The 19,513-nt window shown below is 41.2% G+C and overlaps 1 protein-coding gene across 2 annotated transcripts in view; it reads right to left on the reverse strand.

The window, feature by feature from the left end:
* Nucleotides 1-10,679: 10,679 nt before the first annotated feature.
* The window catches only part of LOC144667939 (phosphoethanolamine/phosphocholine phosphatase-like), a 44,743-nt gene continuing 35,909 nt past the window's right edge, over nucleotides 10,680-19,513 (reverse strand). For both annotated transcript variants that reach the window (XM_078529563.1, XM_078529564.1), the window contains exon 2: nucleotides 10,680-17,559. In XM_078529563.1, coding sequence (XP_078385689.1) covers nucleotides 16,788-17,519 — 732 coding nt within the window. In that variant the 5' untranslated portion in view covers nucleotides 17,520-17,559 and the 3' untranslated portion in view covers nucleotides 10,680-16,787. The remainder of the gene's footprint in view (nucleotides 17,560-19,513) is intronic.

Here is a 19,513-nt window from a genome sequence, read left to right on the forward strand (position 1 = left end):
CTTCACACCATTAAATATTTTTGAGATGCCGGATGCTAAAGTACTTTTTAATATCCAGAACTGTTGCAATGTATAATCAGACCTTACAAATTGTAGGGCCTGAAGATAAATCAATTGAATTGTGAGAATGTCCCTAAAACAGTAAGCCTTTCGAAAATCGACAATGAAGAACTCATCACGAGAAGTTCAGCAAGAAAAAAGTCATTTGAAGTCGATTTCAACTCATCCTTCCGAATAGGAATAATATAGTCTTCCGCAAAAGCATCTAGTCATTCCTAAATGCATTCTCTGAGGTCAACTGTCCCCTGAAAACCTGTTCTTACTGTTGATTATCTTGTGTGTAATGAAGTACTTACTGACACACTTCATGAATTTGAACTTGTGCCTCCTGTCATACTGGCCTGGAATATCTGGAAATAATGTTCTCTGTTAACTCCCCCTGTATCATCGGCACAATGGCTTTCATTATGCGCATGGTGCCCATGCATGTGTGGATTATGCACCAGAGTAATGAGCCATGGTTGTCTAAGGACAGTCCTTGTCCAGTTGCCTCCTTCTGATTCGTTGTGATAGCTCAAGTGCAGATGACATGGCGGACTGCCACAGAATGAAGGCATTATGACTGCTCCCAGGATACCGGGCATTGACCTGAATGATGCACTGATTTTGTTCGCAAACCAGCTTGACATTAAGGGAATGGAATTCCTTCTGTTGCAATACATCACAGAGTTGACATGCAGCATGAAAAGAATGGTTTGCGTGCAGTCAGTGTCTCCCTTGGGCTATTGGGAAGCCAACAAGCCAATAAAGTTGTTCCATCTGCTCTCTGGTAAGAGAGAATGAAAAACATTCAGCCTCTTGTAATTGAGAGCCTCAATAGTATTGCAGTTGAATGGTGGAATAGGTTTGTGGGACTGAATGGCCTATTTCTATTCCAAGGTCCCTCCTTACGTTTGCCTTTATAGGCCTCTAATGAAAATTTTAAAAATATAAAAACTACAAAACCACAAGCAAGCAGGAAATGATATAAGACCAGTTTGTACTATCTACTTTTGCAGAGCATATAAAATCCACTTGATGATGGACACTATTCCACTCATTTAATCTCATGAGCAGGGTTTCTCTCTGAGCTTCAGAATATCTTTTCTGCCCTTGGACACATGACTTTGCACAGGCACCACAATTTCGTGACCCACGCAACTCAAAAACCATCAAACATCAACTGCTTTAGTCATGGGTTTATCGCCTAATCCCTACTTAGATGGAACAAAAAAAAATTACTGATGCTTAGTTTCATCAAGAGATCAAACTGGATAATTTGAGGCATAATAGTGTAAGAGAAATTCAGGAACAATTCTATTCATAGAAACTCATTAATAATGGACATGCTCCTAAATGGTGCATTGTAATATATAAACACAGCTCTATTTATTTCTATATACTTGTAAAAGATTTTGCCTTTGACACAGTACTCCTTTTTGCAATTATGGCAAATCATGTGACTGTTTGTGCTGGGCATTAGAATGGAGCTTTTTATAACACTGTTGCATGTTCTGTCATGTGCTTTTGCTGACTAACAATGGGAATGTAAGAGGGCAATAAAATCTTTCACATACAAACTGAATTCAATTTACACACTCACGGTCATCATTATTTTCAACTGAAGAAGTATAAAGTTGTCTTATTGATAATCTTATCGTTCATCAAGCAACAATTTATATTTGAATATATATATGTCAAAGGAAGTAAGCCTACTCCAAAGTACACAGCAGCAAAATTAAGTGAAAACACTCTCAAGCACTAAGTTGCAACATAAATAATAAACTGAGGAAAACATATCCATTGATTTTCGTTGCAGTTAATCAAGAACCTATTCCACTCGGAGGAATCTGCATTTCAAGCAACATAATTAGATAAAAAATGAAAATCAGATGGATCCTACAATGGGTGAGTTGAAAATTATTCCCAGTATATTTAAGAACATTTGTTCTGGTTTTGGTGTTTCCCTAGGTGTTGTCCCATTTCCTAATCCAACAACAGAATGTCTATCTGCTACCTGGCCAATGAAAGGTCCACAGATCAAGAGATGGTTGTAGATGAAGAAAGCCCTTCTCTTTACCCAAAGACATGAGGGAGAAAATAATATAAAAATATGATGATAAGGTCAAATGAAGAAGAGTGGGGGGAACTCGTGTAGAACATAAAGGCTGGCAAGACCAGTTGGTTCAAATGGCTCATGTCGGTGCTGTAAATTCTATGTAATTCCATTGCAGAATCTAATTGTTTCTTAAAATATGGCAGGATTTTTATGTCCACTACTCTTCCTGTAAGCCATACATAGATCACTACTAAGAATTTCTTGACATTAATCCTAAATTGTATTTTTTACTGTTTTAATTTATGTCCCCTTGCCCTATGTTCTCTGTTCAGTTTAAAGTAATATTCCTGATTTAACTTTTCCATTCACTTGACTATCTGGTAAACTCTGAGATGACTTCTCAGACACCTTCCAGGTTGCTCAGTAACTGCCCACTGGAGGTACTGAACAGGAGCACAGGTTGGTTTGTGCTTATGCTTTTGTTTTTTTTAATTGTTTTCTATTTATACTGTGATTGTTGGTGATATCATCAGATAAAACTGATTGTGAGACCCAACAGTTTAAGACAGAGCAACTTTTGTTAATAGTTTGGATGAGTTATAATTCCCTCCACTCAAACTTCAGCCTCTGCCACCCAAAACCCATTCCCCTCCCCAGCTAGTGACTTATGCTAACCAGGCAGTTCACAAATAAGGCATCCTGTTCAACGCCGAGCTCAGTTTCTGATGTCATATTCTCTCACAAAGAACACCCCAGCCAGCTCCAGCATATCACATGCCCCACTCTACCTTGGTCCAGTTGTCACTGAAAGATTCAGACATATCTTTGTCATCCCATACTAGTTTAGGCTAAAGCTCTCCTGGATGGCTTCATATCCTTCAGTTTCCATAAACTTTGCTCATCGAAAATCTTATCTAGCTTATGCTGTTGTACTGTTCATCCCTCTCATTCTTGCTGATCTGAATTGGCTTCTTGTCTCAGTTTCTTCAATTTTAAAATAGCAGTGTGACATGGGCATCACTGGCAAGGCCAGCATTGACTGCCCAGCTCTAGCTGCCCTTGAGAAGCTGATGATGAGCCACCTTCCTAAAGTGCTGCATTTTTTAAAAATTCATTTTGAGGGATGTGGGCATCACTGGCTAGGCCAGAATTTATTGCCCATCCCTAATTGCCATTGAGAAGGTGGTGGTGAGTTGCCTTCTTGAACTGCTGCAGTCCACGGGCAGAATTTTGCCCTTAGCTTGCGGGATTGGCGGGGGCGGTCCGGAAGCCGACCGCCGCCCGTGAATGACAGTGCACTGCGACTTCACGCTTGTGATCCAATTAAGGCCCGCCCAGCGTGATACGCAAGTGGCAGGCTGAGCACTGTGTGTGCGGGGGCGGGGGAGGAGGAGTTCAAGCCAGCCCAGAACGTAATTCGCGCATGTGCACGAAAGAGCGCAGAATTATTTTCCTGAGGTATAGAGCTGCCTCAGGAAGGTGAAGAATATATTGCAAAATTTAGTAAACAGCAGAAAAAAATGAATGAAACATGTCCCCTCATGTGACTGTCACATGAGCAGGGACATGTTTTTAATTAAAAATTAAAGTTTTTATTTCATTTGTATTTGATTTTGGAAACCCCATCCCGCCCGTGGATGAGGTTTCCAAAAAAGCGCAAAAGCCGCCTGGCCTTTTCGCCTGCCCGTCAACCATTAGGTTAAACGGGCAGTGAAAAATTCAGCACAATTGATAATTTAATGGCCTTAATAGGCCTTTTAGTTGCTGGTGGGCACGCCCACCTGCCGAGCTAAAAATCCTGCCCCATGTGTTGTTGGTACACTCACAGTGCTGTTAGGGAGGGAGTGCCACGATTTTGACTCAGCGACAGTGAGGTAACAGCAATCTATTTGCAAGCCAGGATGGTGAGTGTCTTGGAGGGGAACTTCCAGGTGGTGGTGTTCCCTCGCATCTGCTGCCCTTGTCCTTCTAGATGTTTGTGGCTGTGGGTTTGGAAGGTGCTGTCTCAGGAGCCTTGGTGGGTTCCTGCACTGCATCTTGTAGATGGTACACACTGCTGCCACTATGCATCAATGGTGGATGGAGTCAATGTTTCTGGATGGGGTGTAAATAAAGCAGGTTGCTTTGTCCTGGATGGTGTCAAGTTTCTCGAGAGTTGTTGGAGTTGCATTCATCCAGGGAAGAGTGCAGCTCCAAGTGCATTTATGTAAATTATAGGCGCAAGTTGCAATTAAATGCAACGTGTCATTGTCTGACCTGAATGTTATTAGCCCAAACCCCAGTATTGTCTAGCTTTGGCTGAATTTGGGCCTGGATTACTTCATTATCTGAGTAATTTTGAATGGAACTGTACGTTATGCAATCATCACCACTTCTGACCTTTTGATGGTGGGCAGGTCATTGATGAAGCAGCTGAAGTTGGTTGGGCCTAGGACACTACCCTGAGGAACTCCTGCAGTGATGTTCTGGACCTAAGGTAATTGATTCCAACAACCACAATCATCCTGCCAAGTCTAGCTAATGGGGAGAGTTTTTCCTCTGATGCCCATTGACTTCAATTCTACCAGGACTCGGTGATGCAATACTCAGTCAAATACTACTTTGATGCCAAGGGATGTCACTCTTCTCTCACCGCTGGAATTTAGATCTTTTGTCCATATTTGGACCAAGGCTTTAATGAGATCTGGAGCCGAGTGGCCCTGGCAGAACCTAAATTGAGCCATTAGTGATATTGGGAAGTAACTGTTGCTTGGTCACATTAATGAAGACACTTTACTGATAATTGAGAGTAGGCTGATGGGGCAGTAAGTGGCTGGATTAGATTTGCCCTGCTTTTTATGAATAGGACACACCTGGGCGATTTTCCACTTTGTCGGGTTGATGTAAATGTTGTAGCTGTACTGGAACAGCTTGGCTAGGGACATAGCTAGTTTTAGCACACAAATATTCAGCAGTATGTTTGGGATGTTGCAGTGTCTTTAGCCTTTGTTACGTGCAGTGCACTCTCATTTTTTTTGCTATCGTGTGCAATGAATTGAATCGAATTGGCTGAAGATTGACATCTAAGATGGTGGGGATCTCAGGAAGAGGTTACGAAGGATCATCTACTTGACACTTCCAGCTGAAGGTGGTTGCGAAAGCTTCAGCCTTGTTTTTTGCCTTACCATCATTGGATGTGGACGTTCATGGAGCCTCCTCCTCCAGTTAATTATTTAATTGTAAACCATCATTTATGACTGGATGTGGCAGGACCACAGAGCTTTGATAAGATGTGGTTGTGGGATCACTTAGCTCTATCTAAGCATGCCACTTCTGCTGTTTGGCAGTTCTGTCTTGTAGCTTCATCAGGTTCACACTTTCAGGTATGCCTATTGCTGCTTCTGGCGTATTTTGCTACATTCCCAATTGAACCATAGTTGGTAGCATTGCTTCATGGTAACGGTAGGGCGAGAGATATGCAGAACCATGAAGTTATGACAGAATACAATTTTGCTGTTGCCGTTGGCCCACTGCATCTCATGGATGTCTAATTTTGAGATCTATTCTTAATCTGTCCCATTTAGTATGAAAGTAGTACCACGCAACATTATGGGGGGCATCCTCATGGGATTTCACCTCCGCAAGGACTGTGGGGTGATCACTCCGACCAAAACTGGACAGATGCATCTGTGACAAGTAGAGAGTTGAGGATGATGTCAAGTAGATATTTTTCTTTCTCCCAGTACCTCACCGTCTGCCACAAGCCCAGTCTGACAGCTCTATCCTACAGGATTAAAATCCCTCATTCTTCAATGGCCTCACCATTTGCTATCCCTGCAATTTCCTCTAGCCCTACACCACATCCCACCCCATCCCAAACTCCCTACTCCTTTGACTTCAGTTTCTATTGCATTCGCCTTCCCCCAGTACCACCAGTAATAGTTGTGCTTACAGCTGCCTACTACCCTTGCTGGAATTCCATCCCTAAACCTGTCCGCTTTGGCATCTCCCCCTAATGTTTTAAGACCCTCCTTAAAATTCATCTCTTTTCTCAGGGTCTTTGCTACGTCTCCTAATATAGGACATATATTTTGTCCTGACATCTCTGTGACACTTAACATCAACTAAATAAATTTTAAAAATCCTATCTAAATGTGATTTGCTATTGTAGCTATTACAACACGGAAAAAATTGTTGACCCCCCCCTCCCTGACCCCTCCAGACCAGTTGTAACTTGTAATAGAGGAAATTATAGTATGAGTTTAAATCTGCAAAACAATCTCAGCCAGGAATATACAAATAGCCTCAGCATTGTTTAGCTAGAGAGGTGAAAATCACACATATTCCTAATCCTGGTTTTTGGAAGTTCTTACATTTGGTTTTACTGGCATTGCCTGAATAAAATTTTGTCAATCTATAATTGGGGTAAAAGTCAACTTTAGGAAGGGAAAAAAAAAGTGAAGTATCAGAGTGGCTAATTCACTACCACTGTTTTGTGACCCCAGTGAAGTTTCTTATATATCAATCGTAGCCTTTGCTTTTGATTTTACAGTAAAAAGCCTGTGGTCATTGGACAATGCATGGAAGCCTGGGTAATTGGTCATTTGAGTGTACTATCCTGAGGGGAAATGGCATACCATCTGTTAGTAGAAGGGTGCACAGGAGGAGTAACAACATTCAAAAGAGGAGAGATTAAGGGGTGAACAGGGGAAAAAAACAGAAGAAAATAGTCAAAGGCCAGAAGGGTGCTTATTCAGCTGCAAAATTGAACATGAGTGTAAGCCAAAAGGATTCAAGCAGGAGTAGGTCATTCAGCACTTGGAGCCCACTCCACCATTCGATGAAATCATGGCTGATCTTCTACTTCAATGTCATTTTTCGGCACTATCCCCATATCCCTTGATGTTTTTAATATGTAGAAATCTATCAATCTCAGTCTTGAACATGTGGTGCAAAGTGAGGGTGCAGTTAGGTTGCAGATCGACATTCAACGGCCTAAGGTGCTGAAATGTCCAGTTTACTTCAAAAAGGAATAATGAATTCTAATTGTAAGAAGAATCCCTCTTTCCAAACCCCAGCAATGGGCAGAATTTTCCACTCCTGTCAGCAGTGGGAATGATGGTGTGCAGGGGCACTTAATTTATCATGAAGCAAAAAATCTGATTCCTGACGGCGGGATAAGCTGTTGGAATTTTGTTCTCCTGACTTTCAAGGCAGGTTAAAAGTGGGTTGAGCTTCCTGACAAACAATGTTGGGAACCCCACTTGCATGCATTAGCATGAAATAGCATCTCTTGCACGCTCATTAAAAGACCACCTTGCTGGAATTAAGTTTGCCCTCCAAATTAATTTCCCTGCCAGTGAGAATATTGAATGTTCAGTTTTACAATGGTATATAAGTGGTGTTCACCTGGCAAGTTTCGCTTCTTCCAAGGCTTTGAGGTCCGTAGATGTTGCTTTCTCCTTCTTGGGGACCTCGCATAACTTCACTCGAGTGGCATTAGCAAATGCCGCACCAAGGCTGGACAAGGGAGGCAGACGAAGGCTGAAAGTTGGTGGGTGGGGAGGTGGTGGTGGTGCAGGGCGGAATGGTGGAGCAAAGGCTGGACAGGGGAGGTGGGCTAATGGGGGAAGGGTGGTGAAAGTGCCCGGGGAAGTGGGGGGATAGTGTCTTAGAGGGAGGTGCTGGTGGTGTTGACAGTGAGGTCCTGGGGGGAGACCCCAGGGCACAAGGGAAAGGAGGGAACAGTCATAGTCAGAGGGGGAAGTGGGATACAATAGGGTGAGGGTGAAATTCTGGTAGGTGAAGTTCTCTTTTTTAACTCGTTCAGGGGATGTGGGTTTTGCTGGCTAGGCCAGCATTTATTGCCCATCCCAAGTTGCCCTTGAGAAGGTGGCTTCCTGAACCATTGAAGTCCATGTGGTGTAGGTACACCCACAGTGCTGTTAGGAAGGAAGTTCCAGAATGTTGACCCAGTGACAGTGAAGGAACAGTGATATATTTCCAAGTCAGGATGGTAATTGACTTGGAGGGGAACTTCCAGGTGGTGGTGCTCTTATCTATCTGATGCCCTTATCCTTCTAGATGGTAGTGGTAGGAGCCTTGGTGAATTCCTGCAGTGCACCTTGTAGATGATACACACTGCTGCTACTGTGCGTCGGTGGTGAAGGGAGTGGATGTTTGTGGATGTGGTGCCAATCAAGTGGGCTGCTTTGTCCTGGATGGTGTCAAGCTTCTTGAGTGTTGTGGCATCCAGGCAAGTGGGGAGTATTCCATCACACTCCTGACTTGTGCCTTGTAGATGGTGGACAGGCTTTGGGGAGTCAGGAGGTGAGATACTCATCGCAGGATTCCTAGTCTCTGATCTGCTCTTGTAGCCACAGTACTTATGTGGCTTGTCCAGTTCAGTTTCTGGTCAATGGTAACCCCCAGGATGTTGATAGTGGGGGATTCAGTGATGGTAATGCCACTGAATATCAAGGGTCGATGGTTGGATTCTCTCATTGGGTGGGTCACAAAGGGGAACAAGATAGATGGCTCGGATAACAGGAGGGGGCAGGGGCAGGGTCAGGGTGGGTATGGTGACGGTAACGGGTGTCAGCACTGAGGGGAAGAAAAGCACTTGGAGGTGGAATGTGATAGGGTCCATGGTAATGGAGGGAGGTTCAAGATTGACAGAGGGGAGAGGAATGGTGATATTCGGTGGGCCTATGGTGATGGGGGGAAGTTGGTGGGTGATGGGGGAAGGTAGACAGTGGTGGAGCGAGTTTGAAAGATGACGTGCACCATTTTTCCAAACTGACCTTGACCATGCAGTTAGTCAGCGAAATCCCTTGAAGTGGGAGGAAAGTGTTTTTGGGTGGGTAGAGTTCAAGGTCAGCACAAGGGGCCGACTAAAGGGGCACCCTAATAATTATGAGGCAACTGGATGTCAAAGATGCTGATGGTGTTCTCCTCTCTATGGTGAAGGCCGCATTGCAGCAGGTTTGTTCTCGACTCATGGGCTTCATAAGATCAAGATCCCAACAAAGTGTGGAGCTGCCTCTCATTCTGTGTCATTTGCCATCAGCTGCAGCCAGAGGAAAGGGATGGAGGGAGGGAGGTGGAATTCCTCCAAGGAGCATGGCTGATGGAGGACAGCCCGCTCATGACTCCAAACCTCCATTCTTCCGGATGAATGACCATGGCTGACATGGAATCATGCGGTTTGTCTTTCTATGCTGCCAAAGCATTGGACTCTCACTCTATAGAGTTTCAAGGGTAATGGAGACAAATGGAAAAGTGTCCACATGAGGTTTCTTGCACATGGCTCTCATCACCCTGGTCAAAGAGCAATGTTTCCATATGCATTCATGTAGGAACGGGAAGAACACCCATCTCTGGTCCTCCAGGATGTCCTTTACCTAGAAGGGGTGGGGTGGGGATGCTATGCCTAGATGGAGGCCAGGTGAATAGCACTTGCCTGCTATCTTTGAGATGGAGGGAACCCTTTAAAGAACATGCTCACTTAATGTGTCAATTCATTCATACATCCACTGAAGCATTAATGATATAGGCTGCAGGCAACCCTGCCTTGGTAATAGCTCTCTCAGATGAAGAGAAGGAGGTTCTCATCGCCAGTTGACATAGGGCCATGAGGAGCTAGGGCCTGAGCAGCAAGAGACCGTGAGGCCTCTTTAAGGTCAAGATGCTGGCAAACATGGACCACTGCAATGGCGAGCATTGGCCTGCCCATGGGTGTATTGCTGGTAGCGCTCTTAGAGATGAGCGCAAGGTAATGCCGGAGGTGCCCTTGTATGTCCCAGGATGTGGTTGCTCAATCTTCCATCTTCACCAGAGTGAGCTACGGCCGCAAGGACTCTTGAGGAGTGGTGCAGAGATCCTGGCCTGCAGTGAGTGAATGGTTGTCCAGGTGCCCTTTAAAAATGGCGCCAGGACCTTTGACCCCCATGAGGTAAGTGCAGGACAGCGACTTCCTTCCCACCCAGCCCTGAGATTTGCCAAGGTCCTCACTGATGCATATTTAATGAGCTGAAAAGCGGAAGATCGCGTGTAAACGGAAGATCGCATGTGTTCACCTGCCCCACCACCCGGCGGGAATCATGCCGACTTTCCCATCCGCCAGCGGATTTCATCTCCAGAATGGAAAATTCCACCCAATATTTTTCTTTAAATACTGAAAGTCCAGAATTAGTTCTTGGAAGGAAAATGCATTTAGAACTGTGAGCTAAAAAGAAACTAGGTCAATGATGCCATCATTGCATGTCAACACTGCACCAGATTTAGAGGTACAGTAAACAATAAACAATCTGTTCATAAGGCTTGCACAATGAACCTGCTTTCAATCAAAATTAAATCTAGAAAGCTGAGTGTTTTCTCGAATCAGATTGAAATGAAAAATTTAAAGCACATCTGAGGTCCTCTTCTTCACATTTAGCACTGAAGAATCCATTTAATCTGACTATTGCTGTGCATAGGAGCGATTACAGGCCATGTAGTATGTAAGATGACGAGCAGAGAGAAGGACAAGAAGGAAGGAAATAAAGATGTAAGGCAAGAGAAGCAAGAGAAAAGTTTTACATAAAACAATAATTGCCAGGTCCATTTTTTAAGTAGTTTTATTGACATCTGTTAAATACGGATCCTAATTAACATAATTCCTAAACATCAAATCACTTGAGATTTCAAAAGAACAAGTTCCTTTATAGCATTAGCATTAAAAATCTTGATAACATATGAATTCATTCTTCAGTCTCTTTACGCATAGATAATATTCATACGTCAGCATCTCAGTTTACTAGATTATCCTTTAATGTACATTGTGTTTTCCCTGTAATAATTTTAACAATGTGTGCTACATCATCCTAAGCAAAGAGTCCACAAAAAGCTACACTTAAATACAGTGACAGAATTAATTTATTGCTCAAACTGCAGAATGATTTCATTCCAGCCTTATTCAATACTTTATTACCCCTAATGGTTAAAGTGCCCCTGCAACATCCCAGTGTTTAAAATTTAAAGCATTGTGAATTAGACCCTTAAGAATAAAGTACACTGTCTGGAGTAATTTGCAATTTGAAAGCACAATATCAGAAATGTTTTGCATTGCACTTTCTCGCCAATCTTTTTCGTCGCAAATTTTTTCATCCTCTTCTGAAGGGGATCTTACTGGGATATGGTTCCATGGTCACCAGTCACCTTCCACTTCTTTGCCCAAATTGTCATAGTCACATTCAATCTTTGACAGTGAGAACGAGCAAGCCCAATCTTGTCCTTTTCTGGCACTTACCCAATGCACTTCACTCAGAGGTCCCTGGATATTTGATCACTTATCTCATTGCTATTTGTAAACCTAGCCATGCGCAAAGGTACGTGAAGATAAAAATAACACAAAAATAGATTAAAATAAAATGTTTTCCTTCATTTATAGATTGGCTGTAAAAGCTGTGCATTATTTCAAATTGATTTCATTTTAGAAAATTTATATTTTTTAAATCAATTGCGGTTTAGTTTAAAATTTTAAATGACCTTGACTCAAGTTACATTCACAATAAATTGCAACAGAGCTTAACTGATCAACAGTTTTAAGGCCAAGTTGATCGCAAGCCAACAATACAAACCGAACAGCAATTTTATACAAATTAGTCACTTCAGCTGAAGCCTATGTGAGCTTTGCCCATAATGTGAAAACAGACCAAACAGCAACCAAGTTAAAAAAAAGTTACAAGGGAAATTTATATCTAACTTGTGAACTTCAGTGTGCCTAGGACTACACGTTAAAAATCAACTAATATTATGTATAATATGTCTATTTTTTACTCCGTTTTTAAGGCAAGTTAAATGGTAAGATTATAATTAATACAAGCTACTGTTCACTTTTACTGTGTCCAGTTGAGGGTCATACAGTTAAACATGTATTTATGTCTTCAACTTTGCAATAATACATACACAAGGCAAACATCTATATATTAATCACCATCAAAAAGCAGATGATATCTGGACAGTTCCAACTGTGTGGGAGCTAAACCCTGTTACAAATTCAAAACTATTAAACCAGGTAGCTGGCTTTTGGTTCCCACAAGGTCAGGTTATTTTACAAATAGAAAATATTAAAACCTTTTATACTATTGCACTAGGAGTTATGTGCTAAATTGACACTCATAGCTGCATAACGGAAGTGAAAAAAATCCTAGATATAAGCCAAGTTGCATTTTGGTTCGGTTGCTCTGCCTCTATTGGGACTCACCAAATAGGTGTTAAAATTGGCACAGCTTCCCAGAAACAAAATGTATTTCATGGCATAACAAAGAGCATTTAAATTTAATCTCTTTTCTTACTAGTGCAAGATGGACAACAAGCCCCTCAAACTGTGACTGCATTGATGGGTAAAGCAGACTGAAGTATCCTGGCTTCCTCTAATAAATACATACACCGCAATTATGCATATATATGGTGTGTTGGATATTTGCCTGTCCAAGCACATGCAAGGTACATTGCCCCATTTCACTGCATTCCAAGTTTCAAGGAACCAGTTATGCTGCAGCAAGCATCTGGCCAGTGTGAAGGAAATGGTCCTCACCTACACTGGCCCTCCAAGGTAACCAGACATTAGCTCCCTGTCATAATTAAACAAGAAATCTCTAGCAATTTTGCACCTGAACTCCGTTTCAGGAACTTTTAAAGCAAGGGTTTCAACCATTCAGAGGTCTTGGACTCCTTTCCATGCAGACAACAGATCATCAGGGATTCCCTGAAAATAATTTAACAAAGTAGTACAATCCTATACCCTGTAGTAATATCATGGCAGCAAGTGTGGTAATATATAGTCATCTGATTGGGCAGTTTAGATATATAGAACTTCAAAATTGTTGGACTAAATATTCTGAATTCAAAATGGGGGAAAATAATAGTTGGCCCTTGCACATTCTCCTCCTCCACCCCACCCCCATCATTGGTAGCCATGCCTTCAGCCCACTATGTCCCACTAGTATAAACAATTTAGTGCAGCACTATTTTGCATTTTAATATATATTGGCCTATATTTCCTCTTGATGGGCCCAAGGACAAGAATGGTGGCAAACATTGAGAGCTGTGTCATACTTTAGCACTCATTTACTTGAGGTGGTGCTAGAGGAAATCCAAGGAGTTTGGGAAGGTAAGAGGAGTGAGGAAATAAATTCTGCAACAGGAACAAAAACCCAATATCCTCCTCTCCGTCACTGGGTGAGGTAAAACTTGTACCTGTGCAGTTTGCTCCCTTGAGCCACAGAAAATTCAGGTTCTATATTTTTACAAAAGAATCATTTCCTGCATTTCTATTTTTAAAAATTCTAATATCTAAAAGAAAATTGTTTCACAGTCATGGTCAATAAATAAACCTGACAAATCAGTTAATAAATCAATATAGTTTAATCAAGAAATAAATATTTCAAGTAGATGGAGCCGAATTATTTATGCTGCTCCCTGAGCTGTAGGGGAATGAAACACTCTAGTTTTACATTCAAGTTAACTATCACAGAGCATATTCTACGCACATTGGGGTCACCCTCCATTCTACCCTCAGATGACCATGCAGGCCTTAGCTAGAACAAAGAAAATGCTCAAAAAAAGATTTCAACAGTCACAGGAACTGTGTTTTTAGTATGACAAAACTGAATTAATCATTTCCTTGTTTCTCTAAAGTTCAGTCCTGTGAGCTGATGGATTTTTGAAACGATGATACATGTTCATATTTTAAAAGGTGTTAAACTATAAAGGAATGAAGCATGGACCCCAATAAGTTAGAATCCAGAGAGATCTGAATTAGGTTAGTTTGGGCTCGAATTGAAAATTGTTGTGCTTGGCTGAATTTGGATGCATCTGTCTCTTAGAAGTGAAAAGGATGCATACAGGTTCATCCTCACTGACCCAAACATAGGTTTTTCACTCCACCATGGTTTGATCCACAGCAGTAAGATTAGCACCTTAACTATATATGTTGTCTTTTTTAAGTGAACAGTCAAATCCTGAAATGCTATCAGTTTACCCCCACCCACTCCTCTTCTTGGTGCGGAAAAGAAAATTGGGCAGAGGATAAAATGGGTACCAGCATGCTATCACCCACTTTGCACTGCACGCTTAGTGAGTAGCATGGAGGACCAGATGAACGGTATAATGTATTTCAAGAATTTAGGACCGACTGCCTGAAAAGGTAGGGCCAACCCTGGCAACTATTTCTATTTCCATCTAGAATTTTAATTTTATTCTTGTTACATCAACGCATTTTGATACTGCAGTGTACACCTTCTGTCTGACAGTCTAATGCTCTACTACTGGCACTATTGCATATCTGGAGAAATAACTATTTCAATTAAATAAAAAATATAACCAATCCTGTAAGCCTTAAACGTATTACAAGTACAGTTAAAGAGCAAAACTATTTTAAATTCTGAACTTTGTCTAATAGTTTTATTTTGTAAATTAGCATGAGATTGTTTAATTCTAGATGTCATCATACTTCAAGTACAAGTCTAGTATCAATAGTATACATTACATACTGGCATTAGCAGCACAGTGCAGCTCATGTTCTTTAAATAATTCAGGAGCAATATCTTCTTTACAATGCAATTTTCTGGTGTTAAGTTCTATGACTTTAGGCATTTTTCAGAAAGGTCTTGCAGTATCTATCAGTTAATTTATTTTAAATCAGCAGAATTATCTAATAATTTTCGATTGAATGCTAAGTGCTATGAAGATACTGTTTGTTTTTTGTAAAGCACATCAGTAATTTGTTTGCTGTACCAATGACAAATAATTTGAAAATTTTCTGACATTACCTATTTAGTTGTGATGTAATATAAGCAAATGGCATGTCCAGTCCAATACTTGTTTAGATTAACACTTATTGAAACTAAACTAGATCTAAAGTAGCTAAATGTTTTTTTTTGTGACTGGGAGACTGTTTCCAGTGGGGTTCCACAGGGCTTAGTACTAGGTTCCTTGTTTTTCATTCATTTAGATTTAAATGTAGGATGTGTGAATAGGAAGTTTGCAGATGATACAAAAGTTGGCCGTGTGGTTAATAGTGAGGGAGAAAGCTGTAGACTGCAGGAAGATATCATTGGACTGTGTAGCTGGGTAAAAAAATGGCAAACGAAGTTCAAGTGTGAGGTAATACATTTTGGGAAGGCAAACAAGGCAAGGGTGTATGCAATGTGTATACAATGGGTAAGATACGAGACATGTAGAGAAATAGAGGGACCTTGAATGTAAGTCCACAGATGAAGGTAGCAGGACAGGTAGATAAGGTGGCTAAGAAAGCATATGGGATACTTTCCTTTATTAGCAGAGGTGTGGAATATAAGAGCAAGGAGGTTATTCTAGAACTGTATAAAACACTAATTAGGCCATAGCTAGAGCACTGCATACATTTCTGGTCACCGCCTTACAGGATGGATATCATTGCACAATAGAGAGGGTACGTAGAGATTTATGAGGATATTTCCATGGTTGGATAGGATTGGACAGGCTGAGGTTATTTTCTTCTGAATAGAGGCGGCTGAGGGGAGATTTAATTGAGATGGATAAAACTAGGAGCGGCCTAGAAAGTGTGTTTAGGAAATACTCATTTCCCTTAGCAGAGTGGTCAATAACCGGAAGAAATAGATTTAAAGTAATTGACAGAAGGATTAGAGGAGCATTTGGGGAGTTTTTCTTTCACTTAGATGGTGGTGGGGGTCTGGAACTTACTGCCTGAAAAGATGGTAAAGGCAGAAGCCCTCATCGCATCTAAAAAGTATTGGATATGCACTTGAAGTCCCATGACCTACAGGGTTACGGACTAAGAGCTAGAACACGGGATACGGCTGGATAGCTCTTATCAGCCAGCACAGATGTGATGGGCTGAACGGCCTCCTCTGTGCCAAAAATATCTGATTCTATGAATGATCCAGCTCAAACAGGAGATCAGTGAAAGCATAAAGTTTTTGAATTATACACCAATAATCCCTGAAGAGTCACTACATTCACTCTTTCATTAATGCATCTCACTGACATTTCCGAGTGTCAAAACACCTATTTTGTGTATTTCAGATAGTTTGTGTATTTTAATTTCCTCCTTCTGTAAATTATGTTTGGTTCAATGAATTATAGAAGTAGAAAAAGAAGAATAATGTTTTATATTTTACCCTGCAGAAATTTAAAGATTGCATCCTCTATACCATTCCTGACTGTGAAAAGGTTATACTATTCACCAAACACTGATATGGGATGGCTATATCTTTGAAGTATATTGATATGTGGTGGGTAGCTGCATAAGGATTAAAGCTTGGTCAATACCATACTACTGGAACATACATAACATGCTCTGGATTGTGTTTTTTTTTAAGTAGTTCAAATTACTGAGAAGCATCTTCAGTACTGAAATTACAATGACATATCCTTAACACAAGTATTCCTACCACCATGTGCTGACACAACCTCTCTCCACAACTAAATTAATAGATTACCAGGAGCTTATTTTCTATGTAAAACAAGAAAAGGAAATCCACAAATAGAATATCGGGTGAGGAAAATAAATGTTAGGCCCTGAGCTAGTATTATAATTCAGTAAGCTTTAAAACCATGCATCTTTACTATCAGATTTACTCGGTTGCTTCCCCAAAAAACTTTTAAATTGCTACTAGAAAATGGAAATTCTTCTTCAAGCTCTTTTGGGGATCTGAGAGTGACATTATTTCCCTGTGCAATCTTGGAGGAAGAGCAATATATCTTCAGCAGACTCCCAGGGAACCACTTGAGCTTGAAATGCTGAGGGTTCTGTCATTTTGATCTCAGAAATCAAGTGATGCAAAGGATAATTCTTCCTTGGAAAGATGACATCTGTTGCCGTCAAGACTTCGGAAGGGCAGAAATCATTGGTGCCATCTCCAACGTAGAAGATCTTCTCAAATTCGACTTCGTCTTCAGCACGTTCTACCAGGTGATCGTGCAGGATCTGTCTTTTACACATATTGATGGGGCACTGCTGACACATGTGGGAATGGTAAGGGTTTACCACAAAGACATTTTTGCTGTCAATACTCGTAGGATTTGTGTATATTTTCTGGAATACAGTGGATAGGTCATTTGCTTGAAGAACGCTATTGATAAAAAAGGTGTTGGCATCGGAGATAACAATGCATTCAAATAGATCTGAGGACTCTCTAAGAAACTGAAACAGGGTTAACATCTCTTTAGTAAGCGGGGTTTCTGCTAGAACCTTCCTCATGTTTTCTTCCTTGACACCCTTTTCACACAGGTACTGGAATACCTTGTTTATATATTCATTCCAGTATCTGTCCTCAGGGGGTTGCAGCAAATCTTCTGGAAGACTTTGGTCAGGATTACATTTGAGGATGACATGATCAGAGTTGTGTTGAATGATGGTTTCATCAAAATCAAATACAATGAGAAACTTGTTCATTATTACAATGTAGAGTTACCAGCACACAAGTAAAATGCTTCTGCAAAACAAACAAAAAATATATATGCATTAAAAATGTGAGAGAATATTAAAAAGTTATTATCACAAGTTGTCTCAATGGTGTTAGGTCACAATATCCACTTAATGGCCCTAATTACGAATTTGAGTCTGCAAAGAATTAAAGCAAGGCCTTGCATTCATATAGTGCCATTTGCCTACTTCAGATGTTCCAAAGTTATTTCCTGTCAATAATTTATGTTTAGTACACTTTGGTATTGTTTATTGGAAACAAACTTGGGAGCCAATTTGCATAAGCAATAAGTCGATCTGTTTTGGTGTTGTTGGTTGATGGATAAATACTGTCCAGGAGAATATCCAAGTTTTTCAAATCCTGTCAAGGGATCTTTTACATTTACCTGAGCAAGAAGAGACCTTGCTTTAATGTCTCGTCTAAAAAACTGGTGATTCCAATGTTTCAAATATCAACCACTTAGATCAGTTTGCTTTCAGCAACACTCAGCTGGTCTGGCACATTGGACAAGAAGCAATTAAAGATTGTTCTCCCAACATCCCATCAACCAGTCTTCTTGCAACTGTCAGCAGCAAGGCGATGAGTGATTTTGTTAGAAGAGATGAAACCGATAAAGTGAACAAAATAACCATTTTTTGTGACTCATATTTCTTCATTGCCTTCCCCACCCAATCCATATTTTAAAAACCTCTACTTGCTTCAGAAATATTTTTCAAGTAGATTTTTAATCAGTATTGTTCATAACTATTATCTATCTGTAAATCTGCGCTGAAATTGTAGGAGGAAATGAGTTAGAGAGGCTGAGAGGTGTAGGGAATTCCAGAGTTTAGGATCTAGGTAGCTGAAGGAGTGGCCTCCAATTAAAATCAGGAATGCTCAAAAGGCCAGAATAAGATGAGTGCAGAAGGAGGGGTGGGGCGTTGGAGGGATTTGAAAGCAAAGTTGAGAATTTTAAAATTAAAGGACTGAATCATCTGGTCGACATGCGGGGGCAGGCCCCGCTCGCTGATGCTTAAAATGACACGTGGTGACGACGGGCGTGTGTCCCAACATCACCGTGCGTCATTCCAATCCTCAGTTCGGCGGGCGCGCAGCGGAGTTGGGTTCGTGCCCGCTGAACTGTCAAACTGTCACATTGGATCCTGGCAGACTAAATTTGTCTGTGAATTTTCAGGGATATCTTAGACCCTTCCCCTCTCAAAGCACAACTCCATGGCAACATGAATCACACGGGCTATTTATTCAGATAGAAATGCTGATCAGCTATCCATCAGACCCCAATTCTCTTTTTTCTTGGAAGTAAATGGAGTGTTTAAAGCACAATGTTGCAGCCAACATTCTGTTGAAGGGTCGTGAGGACTCGAAACGTCGACTCTTTTCTTCTCCACCGATGCTGCCAGACCTGCTGAGTTTTTCCAGGTAATTCTGTTTTTGTTTATTCTCAACATTTTCCTGGGACTTTGGAGACTCACAGTCTATCCACTGTTAGCACACAGGCTGCAGCCATTACCTTCAAGTATAAACACCTTGCACCTTCTGCCCAGTAAAAACATCAGGGCCCCTTTAATCCCTATCAAAATACCCAGATTTGCTGTAAGGCAGACTGCCGAACAGGTCACATGACCTTTCATTTTACATTAAATTAAAGACATAATCCCAAAAGAAACAATCTTATAAATCTCATAATTGTAATAAGATGCATAACTTTCCACTACCACCTGCTGAAAGACAATCTTAAATGGACTAGAGAGCGGAACCGTCCCAGATTTGCACTAATTGCAGTAGCGGGCGGGTAAAATGACATTTTATTCCCGCTGGCCATGATAGGTTTTCATGTTGTATCATCCCAAACCCACTGCATTACTTATGCATTCCCCGGAAACATGCTGTTTCCTTGACGGACAGGCTCTCATTCGCCACCACGCCCTCAGCTCGCTGCTTCATCACGCCAAGTGCCATGTTT

Source organism: Cetorhinus maximus, chromosome 25 (genome assembly GCF_964194155.1).
Source record: "Cetorhinus maximus chromosome 25, sCetMax3.hap1.1, whole genome shotgun sequence".
NCBI lineage: Eukaryota > Metazoa > Chordata > Chondrichthyes > Lamniformes > Cetorhinidae > Cetorhinus > Cetorhinus maximus.